Source organism: Phyllobates terribilis, unplaced genomic scaffold (assembly GCF_046119375.1).
Source record: "Phyllobates terribilis strain yellow unplaced genomic scaffold, ASM4611937v1 Scaffold_11__3_contigs__length_659146591, whole genome shotgun sequence".
Lineage (NCBI taxonomy): Eukaryota > Metazoa > Chordata > Amphibia > Anura > Dendrobatidae > Phyllobates > Phyllobates terribilis.
Window position 1 is genome coordinate 52,621,866 of NW_027362771.1, and position 12,974 is coordinate 52,634,839.

Genomic DNA, 12,974 nt, shown 5'->3' on the forward strand with positions numbered 1-12,974 from the left:
ACCTCATACCCATCCAACTAATGCCCACCTCCTCAGCTATACTAACAGGAGCTCTATGGAACGCTCGCTCTGTCTGCAACAAACTTTCCCTCATCCACGATCTTTTCATTACAAACAAACTCTCCTTCCTCGCCATCACCGAAACCTGGCTCACCCCCTCTGACACAGCCTCCCCAGCTGCCCTTTCATATGGCGGATTCCACCTTTCCCACACTCCCCGCCCCAATGGCAAACATGGTGGAGGCGTAGGTTTCCTCCTATCAGAACTCTGCGCTTTCACCAAAATCCCACTGCCACCCTCCGTTACACTCCCCTCTTTTGAGGTGCACTGTGCGCGCATCTATTCCCCCTCCAACCTCCAACTGGCCGTCGTTTACCGACCCCCAGGGCAAGCCACCACCTTCTTAGACCATTTCACCACCTGGCTGCTTCACTTCCTTTCCACTGACATCCCCACTATCATAATGGGTGACTTCAACATCCCCATTGACACTCCCCACTCGTCTGTCTCTAAGCTCCTATCCCTCACTTCCTCCTTTGGACTCACTCAATGGTCTTCCACACCCACCCACAAAGATGGCCACACACTGGACCTCATCTTCACCCGCCTCTGTTCCCTATCTAACCTCTCTAACTCACCACTCCCTCTCTCTGACCATAACCTCCTCACATTCTCTACCCTCTCCTCTCCGGGTGCACAATCCCCACTCCACAAACTCACACACCCTCGCAGAAATCTCAAACACCTTGACCTACACTCTCTCTCTGAATCCCTCCTTCCTCTCACAGACATAAATTCCTTACACGATGCAGACGTTGCTGCTGCTTCATATAACACCACAATAGCTTCAGCTCTAGACTCGATCGCCCCTCTCACACACACCACACCTCGCACATTCAACAGGCAACCCTGGCACACTAAACTTACCAAAGAACTGCGCCGGGCCTCCAGGGTTGCGGAGCGGAGATGGAAAAGGTCTCACTCCATCGAGCACTTCATCGCATTCAAGCAATCCCTCACTAATTTCAAGTCCGCACTCACTACAGCAAAACAAACCTACTTCTCATCTCTCATATCCTCCCTATCTCACAACCCTAAACAGCTATTTAACACTTTCAACTCTCTCCTTCGTCCCCCAGCACCTCCTCCCTCTTCTCTCATCTCAGCCGACGACTTTGCCTCATTCTTCAAACAGAAGATTGACACCATCAGACAAAATGTTTGCCTAAAGTCCACACAACCCCTCCTCATATCTACTCAACCCTCCTCCTCCAAACCCCACTTCTCCACCATTACAGAAGGTCAAGTCTCCTCTTTACTCTCCAAATCACACCTCACCACCTGCGAACTTGACCCAATCCCATCCCACCTCATCACTAACCTCACCACAGTCTTCATCCCAACCCTAACCCACCTCTTCAATCTATCACTAACAACCGGAGTCTTCCCCTCATGTTTCAAACATGCCGCAATCACACCCATCCTCAAAAAGCCCTCCCTTGACCCTTCCTCTCTGACCAGCTACCGCCCCATATCACTCCTCCCCTTTGCCTCAAAACTTCTAGAACAACATGTCCACCTTGAACTGTCCTCCCACCTCTCCTCCTGCTCCCTCTTCGACCATCTACAATCTGGCTTCCGACCGCATCACTCGACTGAAACTGCCCTGACCAAAGTCACCAACGACCTACTAAATGCCAAATCCAAGCAACACTACTCCATCCTCCTCCTTCTGGACCTGTCATCTGCCTTTGACACAGTGGACCATTCCCTCTTACTCCAGATTCTCTCATCTCTTGGCATCACGGACTTGGCTCTATCTTGGATCTCCTCATACTTAACAGACAGGACATTCAGCGTCTCCCACTCACGCACCACCTCCTCATCTCGCCCCCTATCTGTCTGTGTCCCCCAAGGTTCAGTTCTAGGACCTCTGCTCTTCTCCATCTACACCTTCGGCCTGGGACAGCTCATAGAGTCTCACGGCTTTCAGTATCACCTCTATGCTGACGACACACAGATCTACCTCTCTGGACCCGATATCTCCTCCCTACTAACCAGAATCCCATAATGTCTGTCCGCCATCTCATCCTTCTTCTCCGACAGATTTCTAAAACTCAACATGGATAAAACAGAGTTCATCATCTTTCCACCCTCTCATTCACATCCCCCATCCGACCTATCCATCAACGTCAATGGCTGTTCACTCTCCCCAGTCCCACAAGCTCGCTGCCTTGGGGTAACCCTGGACTCTGATCTCTCCTTCAAGCCACATATCCAAGCCCTTTCCACCTCCTGCCGACTCCAACTCAAAAACATCTCCCGGATCCATGCATTCCTCAGCAAAGACTCTGCAAAAACACTAGTGCATGCCCTCATCATATCCCGCCTCGACTACTGCAACCTCCTGCTCCGTGGCCTCCCTTCCAACACTCTTGCACCTCTCCAATCTATCCTAAACTCTGCTGCTCGACTAATCCACCTGTCCCCCCGCTATTCCCCGGCCTCTCCTCTCTGCCAATCCCTTCACTGGCTCCCCATTGCCCAGAGAATTCAGTTCAAAACCCTAACCATGGCATACAAAGCCATCCACAACCTGTCTCCCCCATACATCTGTGACCTAGTCTCCTGGTACTTACCTGCACACAACCTCCGATCCTCACAAGATCTCCTTCTCTACTCCCCTCTTATCTCCTCCTCCCACAATCGTATACAAGATTTCTCCCGTGCTTCCCCCCTACTCTGGAACTCTCTACCCCAACATATCAGACTCTCGCCGACCGTGGAAACCTTCAAAAGGAACCTGAAGACCCACCTCTTCCGACAAGCCTACAACCTGCAGTAACCATCGCTCCACCACACCACTGCACGACCAGCTCTACCCTCACCTAATGTATCCTCACCCATCCCTTGTAGACTGTGAGCCCTCGCGGGCAGGGTCCTCGCTCCTCCTGTACCAGTCGCTGACTCGTTTTGTTAAGATTATGTAAATGCTTTTGTTATGTATATCCCTATCACATGTAAAGCGCCATGGAATAAATGGCGCTATAATAATAAATAATAATATATATATATATATATATATATATATATATATATACACACAGACAGTATAAAGTACATAGATATACAGGCCGCATGCTGAGTATATACACGCAGCCTGTATACGGTATATATATATATATATATATATATATATATATATATATATATACACAGACAGTATAAAGTACATAGATATACAGGCCGCATGCTGAGTATATACACACAGCCTGTATACGGTATATATATATATATATATATATATATATATATATATATACACAGACAGTATAAAGTACATAGATATACAGGCTGCATGCTGAGTATATACACACAGCCTGTATACGGTATATATATATATATATATACACAGACAGTATAAAGTACATAAATATACAGGCCGCATGCTGAGTATATACACGCAGCCTGTATACGGTATATATATATATATATATATATATATATATATATACACAGACAGTATAAAGTACATAGATATACAGGCTGCATGCTGAGTATATACACGCAGCCTGTATACGGTATATATATATATATATATATATATATATATATATATATATATATACATACACAGACAGTATAAAGTACATAGATATACAGGCTGCATGCTGAGTATATACACGCAGCCTGTATACGGTATATATATATATATACACAGACAGTATAAAGTACATAGATATACAGGCCGCATGCTGAGTATATACACGCAGTCTGTATACGGTATATATATATATATATATATATATATATATATATACACAGACAGTATAAAGTACATAGATATACAGGCTGCATGCTGAGTATATACACACAGCCTGTATGCCGTGTACACGGTATACACTATCTATGTGTGCACACAGTGCTGCTCGCTGAGCACAGCTCCCCTCAGCCAGTCTCCTCCTCACCGCGCTCCCTCCTCCCTCCATTGGGCAGTGTTATCATCTCTGGATCATTCTCACCATCTGCTCTCCTCGGCCGCCGCCGTCTTGTTCTCTTCGCTCTCGGGTCTATTTGGCCTCTGCCTGGTCATCTCCAGCTGACATGTCGGAGCAGAGCAGCAGTAGATACCAGCAGGTATGTATGTGGAGGGGCGGGAGGTGTCTGTGCAAGCCCGAGGATGAGCCGCCATGTACTAGGCCCCAGAGCTGATCTACTGCAGCCTGACACCCGGAAACCAGGGGACGCGGTGTACGAGAGGCGGCCGTGTATTGCTGTGTGGTTATTATATGCGGAGCCTGGTATAGCCTAATGCTCTGCCACCTATAGCGTCATGTTCTATATATACACTGTATACATGTATGTGCACTGCCACCTATAGCGTCATGTTCTATATATACACTATATACATGTATGTGCACTGCCACCTATAGCGTCATGTTCTATATATACACTGTATACATGTATGTGCACTGCCACCTATAGCGTCATGTTCTATATATACACTGTATACATGTATGTGCACTGCCACCTATAGCGTCATGTTCTATATATACACTGTATACATGTATGTGCACTGTCACCTATAGCGTCACGTTCTATATATACACTATATACATGTATGTGCACTGCCACTTATAGCGTCACGTTCTATATATACACTGTATACATGTATGTGCACTGCCACCTATAGCGTCACGTTCTATATATACACTATATACATGTATGTGCACTGCCACTTATAGCGTCACGTTCTATATATACACTGTATACATGTATGTGCACAGTCACCTATAGCGTCATGTTCTATATATATATGTATACACTGTATACATGTATGTGCACTGCCACCTATAGCGTCATGTTCTATATATACACTGTATACATGTATGTGCACTGCCACCTATAGCGTCATGTTCTATATATACACTGTATACATGTATGTGCACTGCCACCTATAGCGTCATGTTCTATATATACACTGTATACATGTATGTGCACTGCCACCTATAGCGTCATGTTCTATATATACACTGTATACATGTATGTGCACTGTCACCTATAGCGTCACGTTCTATATATACACTATATACATGTATGTGCACTGCCACTTATAGCGTCACGTTCTATATATACACTGTATACATGTATGTGCACTGCCACCTATAGCGTCACGTTCTATATATACACTATATACATGTATGTGCACTGCCACTTATAGCGTCACGTTCTATATATACACTGTATACATGTATGTGCACAGTCACCTATAGCGTCATGTTCTATATATATATGTATACACTGTATACATGTATGTGCACTGCCACCTATAGCGTCATGTTCTATATATACACTATATACATGTATGTGCACTGTCACCTATAGCGTCATGTTCTATATATACACTGTATACATGTATGTGCACTGCCACTTATAGCGTCACGTTCTATATATACACTGTATACATGTATGTGCACAGTCACCTATAGCGTCATGTTCTATATATATGTATACACTGTATACATGTATGTGCACTGCCACATATAGCGTCATGTTCTATATATACACTGTATACATGTATGTGCACTGCCACCTATAGCGTCATGTTCTATATATACACTATATACATGTATGTGCACTGTCACCTATAGCGTCATGTTCTATATATACACTATATAAATGTATGTGTACTGTCACCTATAGCGTCATGTTCTATATATACACTGTATACATGTATGTGCACTGTCACCTATAGCGTCATGTTCTATATATACACTGTATACATGTATGTGCACTGTCACCTATAGTGTCATGTTATATATATACATGTATGTGCACTGTCACCCATAGCGTCATGTTCTATATATACACTATATAAATGTATGCGTACTGCCACCTATAGCGTCATGTTCTATATATACACTATATACAAGTATGTGCACTGTCACCTATAGCGTCATGTTCTATATATACACTATATACAAGTATGTGCACTGTCACCTATTGCGTCATGTTCTATATATACACTGTATACATGTATGTGCACTGTCACCTATAGCGTCATGTTCTATATATACACTATATACATGTATGTGCACTGCCACCTATAGCGTCATGTTCTATATATACACTATATACATGTATGTGCACTGTCAGCTATAGCGTCATGTTCTATATATACACTATATACATGTATGTGCACTGCCACCTATAGCGTCATGTTCTATATATACACTGTATACATGTATGTGCACTGCCACCTATAGCGTCATGTTCTATATATACACTGTATACATGTATGTGCACTGCCACCTATAGTGTCATGTTCTATATATACACTGTATACATGTATGTGCACTGCCACCTATAGCGTCATGTTCTATATATACACTGTATACATGTATGTGCACTGTCACCTATAGCGTCATGTTCTATATATACACTATATACATGTATGTGCACTGCCACTTATAGCGTCACGTTCTATATATACACTGTATACATGTATGTGCACTGCCACTTATAGCGTCACGTTCTATATATACACTGTATACATGTATGTGCACAGTCACCTATAGCGTCATGTTCTATATATATATGTATACACTGTATACATGTATGTGCACTGCCACCTATAGCGTCATGTTCTATATATACACTGTATACATGTATGTGCACTGCCACCTATAGCGTCATGTTCTATATATACACTATATACATGTATGTGCACTGTCACCTATAGCGTCATGTTCTATATATACACTGTATACATGTATGTGCACTGCCACTTATAGCGTCACGTTCTATATATACACTGTATACATGTATGTGCACAGTCACCTATAGCGTCATGTTCTATATATATGTATACACTGTATACATGTATGTGCACTGCCACCTATAGCGTCATGTTCTATATATACACTGTATACATGTATGTGCACTGCCACCTATAGCGTCATGTTCTATATATACACTATATACATGTATGTGCACTGTCACCTATAGCGTCATGTTCTATATATACACTATATAAATGTATGTGTACTGTCACCTATAGCGTCATGTTCTATATATACACTGTATACATGTATGTGCACTGTCACCTATAGTGTCATGTTATATATATACATGTATGTGCACTGTCACCCATAGCGTCATGTTCTATATATACACTATATAAATGTATGCGTACTGCCACCTATAGCGTCATGTTCTATATATACACTATATACAAGTATGTGCACTGTCACCTATAGCGTCATGTTCTATATATACACTATATACAAGTATGTGCACTGTCACCTATTGCGTCATGTTCTATATATACACTGTATACATGTATGTGCACTGTCACCTATAGCGTCATGTTCTATATATACACTATATACATGTATGTGCACTGCCACCTATAGCGTCATGTTCTATATATACACTATATACATGTATGTGCACTGTCAGCTATAGCGTCATGTTCTATATATACACTATATACATGTATGTGCACTGCCACCTATAGCGTCATATTCTATATATACACTGTATATATGTATGTGCACCGTCACCTATAGCGTCATATTCTATATATACACTGTATACATGTATGTGCACTGCCACTTATAGTGTCATGTTCTATATATACACTATATGCATGTATGTGCACTGCCACCTATAGCGTCATGTTCTATATATACACTATATACATGTATGTGTACTGTCAGCTATAGCGTCATGTTCTATATATACACTATATACATGTATGTGTACTGTCAGCTATAGCGTCATGTTCTATATATACACTATATACATGTATGTGCACTGCCACCTCTAGCGTCATGTTCTATATATACACTATATAAATGTATGTGCACTGTCACCTATATGGGCATGTTATATATATATATACACTATATATATGTATGTGTACTGTCACCTATAGCGTCATGTTATATATATATATACACTATATATATGTATGTGTACTGTCACCTATAGCGTCATGTTATATATATATATATACTATATATATACTATATATATGTATGTGTACTGTCACCTATAGCGTTATGTTCTATATATACACTATATATATGTATGTGTACTGTTAGCTATAGCGTCATGTTCTATATATACACTATATATGTATGTGCACTGCCACCTATAGCGTCATGTTCTATATATATACACTGTATACATGTATGTGCACTGTCAGCTATAACGTCATGTTCTACATATATATATATATACACACACTATACAGATGACATACATGTGCACTGCCGCCTGTAGCGTCATGTTCTATATATACACTATATACATGTATCTGCACTGCCACCTATAGCGTCATGTTCTATATATACACTATATACATGTATGTGCACTGTCACCTATAGCGTCATGTTCTATATATACACTGTATACATGTATGTGCACTGCCACCTATAGCGTCATGTTCTATATATACACTATATACATGTATGTGCACTGCCACCTATAGCGTCATGTTCTATATATACACTGTATACATGTATGTGCACTGCCACCTATAGCGTCATGTTCTATATATACACTATATACATGTATGTGCACTGTCACCTATAGCGTCATGTTCTATATATATGCTATATAAATGTATGTGTACTGTCACCTATAGCGTCATGTTCTATATATACACTATATAAATGTATGCGTACTGCCACCTATAGCGTCATGTTCTATATATACACTATATACAAGTATGTGCACTGTCACCTATAGCGTCATGTTCTATATATACACTATATACAAGTATGTGCACTGTCACCTATAGCGTCATGTACTATATAAATGTATGTGTACTGCCACCTATAGCGTCATGTTCTTTATATACACTATATACATGTATGTGCACTGCCACCTATAGCGTCATGTTCTATATATGCACTGTATACATGTATGTGTACTGTCACCTATAGGGTCATGTCCTATATATACACTATATACATGTATGTGCACTGTCACCTATAGCGTCATGTTCTATATATACACTATATACATGTATGTGCACTGTCACCTATAGCGTCATGTTCTATATATACACTATATACATGTATGTGCACTGCCACCTATAGCGTCATGTTATATATATACACTATATACATGTATGTGCACTGCCACCTATAGCGTCATGTTATATATATACACTATATACATGTATGTGCTATGCCACTTATAGCGTCATGTTCTATATATACACTATATACATGTATGTGCACTGCCACCTATAGCGTCATGTTCTATATATACACTATATACAAGTATGTGCACTGTCACCTATAGCGTCATGTTCTATATATACACTATATACAAGTATGTGCACTGTCACCTATAGCGTCATGTACTATATAAATGTATGTGTACTGCCACCTATAGCGTCATGTTCTTTATATACACTATATACATGTATGTGCACTGCCACCTATAGCGTCATGTTCTATATATGCACTGTATACATGTATGTGTACTGTCACCTATAGGGTCATGTCCTATATATACACTATATACATGTATGTGCACTGTCACCTATAGCGTCATGTTCTATATATACACTATATACATGTATGTGCACTGTCACCTATAGCGTCATGTTCTATATATACACTATATATATGTATGTGCACTGCCACCTATAGCGTCATGTTATATATATGCAGTATATACATGTATGTGTACTGTCACCTATAGCGTCATGTTCTATATATACACTATATACATGTATGTGCACTGTCAGCTATAGTGTCATGTTCTATATATACACTATATACATGTATGTGTACTGTTAGCTATAGCGTCATGTTCTATATATACACTATATACATGTATGTGTACTGTCAGCTATAGCGTCATGTTCTATATATACACTATATACATGTATGTGTACTGTCACCTATAGCGTCATGTTCTATATATGCACTATATACATGTATGTGCACTGTCACCTATAGCGTCATGTTCTATATATACACTATATATATGTATGTGTACTGTCACCTATAGCGTCATGTCCTATATATACACTATATACATGTATGTGCACTGTCAGCTATAGCGTCATGTTCTATATATACACTATATACATGTATGTGTACTGTCAGCTATAGCGTTATGTTCTGTATATACACTATATACATGTATGTGTACTGTCAGCTATAGCGTCATGTTCTATATATACTATATACATGTATGTGTACTGTCAGCTATAGCGTCATGTTCTATATATGCACTATATACATGTATGTGCACTGTCACCTATAGCGTCATGTTCTATATATACACTATATATATGTATGTGTACTGTCACCTATAGCGTCATGTCCTATATATACACCATATTCATGTATGTGCACTGCCACTTATATGGGCATGTCCTATATATATACACTATATACATGTATGTGTACTGTCAGCAATAACGTCATGTTCTAGATATACAGTACGGACCAAAAGTTTGGACACACCTCATTTAAAGATTTTTCTGTATTTTCATGACTATGAAAATTGTACATTCACACTGAAGGCATCAAAACTGTGAATTAACACATGTGGAATTATATACTTAACAAAAAAGTGTGAAGCAACTGAAAATATGTCTTATATTCTAGGTTCTTCAAAGTAGCCACCTTTTGCTTTGATGACTGCTTTGCACACTCTTGGCATTCTCTTGATGAGCTTCAAGAGGTAGTCACCGGAAATGGTTTTCACTTCACAGGAGTGCCCTGTCAGGTTTAATAAGTGGGATTTCTTGCCTTATAAATGAGGTTGGGACCATCAGTTGTGTTGTGCAGAAGTCAGGTGGATACACAGCTGATAGTCCTATTGAATAGACTGTTAGAATTTGTATTATGGCAAGAAAAAAGCAGCTAAGTAAAGAAAAACGAGTGGCCATCTTACTTTAAGAAATTAAGGTCAGTCAGTCCGAAAAATTGGGAAAACTTTGAAAGTGTCCCCAGATGCAGTTGCAAAAGCCATCAAGCGCCACAAAGAAACTGGCTCACATGAGGACCGCCCCAGGAAAAGAAGACCAAGAGTCACCTCTGCTTCTGAGGATAAGTTTATCAAGGTCACCAGCCTCAGAAATCGCAGGTTAACAGCCGCTCAGATTAGAGACCAGGTCAGTGCCACAAAGAGTTCTAGCAGCAGACACATTTCTTCAACAACTGTTAAGAGGAGACTTTGTGCAGCAGGCCTTCATGGTAAAATAGCTGCTAGGAAACCACTGCTAAGGACAGGCAACAAGCAGAACAGACTTTCTTTGTGCTAAAGAACACAAGGAATGGACATTAGACCAGTGGAAATCTGTGCTTTGGTCTGATGAGTCCAAATTTGAGATCTTTGGTTCCAACCACCGTGTCTTTGCGCGACGCAGAAAAGGTGAACGGATGGACTCTACATGCCTGGTTCCCACCGTGAAGCATGGAGGAGGAGGTGTGATGGTGTGGGGGTGCTTTGCTGGTGACACTGTTGGGGATTTATTCAAAATTGAAGGCATACTGCAGCAGCATGGCTACCACAGCATCTTGCAGCGGCATGCTATTCCATCCGGTTTGCGTTTAGTTGGACCATCATTTATTTTTCAACAGGACAATGACCCCAAACACACCCCCAGGCTGTGTAAGGGCTATTTGACCAAGAAGGAGAGTGATGAGGTGCTACGCCTGATGACGTGGCCTCCACAGTCACCAGACCTGAACCCAATCGAGATGGTTTGGGGTGAGTTGGACCGCAGAGTGAAGGCAAAAGGGCCAACAAGTGCTAAGCATCTCTGGGAACTCCTTCAAGATTGTTGGAAGACCATTTCCGGTGACTACCTCTTGAAGCTCATCAACAGAATGCCAAGAGTGTGCAAAGCAGTCATCAAAGCAAAAGGTGGCTACTTTGAAGAACCTAGAATATAAGACATGTTTTCAGTTGTTTCACACTTTTTTGTTAAGTATATAATTCCACATGTGTTAATTCATAGTTTTGATGCCTTCAGTGTGAATGTACAATTTTCATAGTCAAGAAAATACAGAAAAATCTTTAAATGAGAAGGTGTGTCCAAACTTTTGGTCTATACTGTACATGTATGTGCACTGCCACCTATAGCGTCATGTTCTATGTATACATTGTATACATGTATGTGCACTGCCACCTATAACATCATGTTCTATATATACACTATATACATGTATGTGTACTGTCAGCTATAGCGTCTTGTTCTATATATACACTATATACATGTATGTGTACTGTCAGCTATAGCGTCATGTTCTATATATACACTATATACATGTATATGCACTGTCACCTATATGGGCATGTTATATATATATACACTATATATATGTATGTGTACTGTCACCTATAGCTTCATGTTCTATATATACTATATACATGTGTGTGTACTGTCACCTATAGCGTCATGTTATATATATATATATATATACTATATATATGTATGTGTACAGTCACCTATAGCGTTATGTTCTATATATACACTATATATGTATGTGCACTGCCACCTATATGGGCATGTTCTATATATACTCTATATACATGTATGTGTACTGTCACCTATAGCGCCATGTTCTATATATACTATATACATGTATGTGTACTGTCACCTATAGCGTCATGTTATATATATACACTATATATATGTATGTGTACTGTTAGCTATAGCGTCATGTTCTATATATACACTATATATGTATGTGCACTGCCACCTATAGCGTCATGTTCTATATATATACACTGTATACATGTATGTGCACTGTCAGCTATAACGTCATGTTCTACATATATATATACACACACTATACAGATGACATACATGTGCACTGCCGCCTGTAGCGTCATGTTCTATATATACATGTATCTGCACTGCCACCTATAGCGTCATGTTCTATATATACACTATATACATGTATGTGCACTGTCACCTATAGCGTCATGT

The 12,974-nt window shown here is 40.2% G+C and overlaps 1 protein-coding gene across 1 annotated transcript in view; it reads left to right on the forward strand.

Moving 5' to 3' along the window:
• The first annotated feature begins 3,957 nt into the window (after nt 1-3,957).
• Nucleotides 3,958-12,974, forward strand: part of NDFIP1 (Nedd4 family interacting protein 1) — an 84,443-nt gene continuing 75,426 nt past the window's right edge. Inside the window, exon 1 of the mRNA XM_073651260.1 lies at nt 3,958-4,138. Within this exon, the coding sequence (XP_073507361.1) occupies nt 4,106-4,138 (33 nt within the window). The 5' untranslated portion in view covers nt 3,958-4,105. The remainder of the gene's footprint in view (nt 4,139-12,974) is intronic.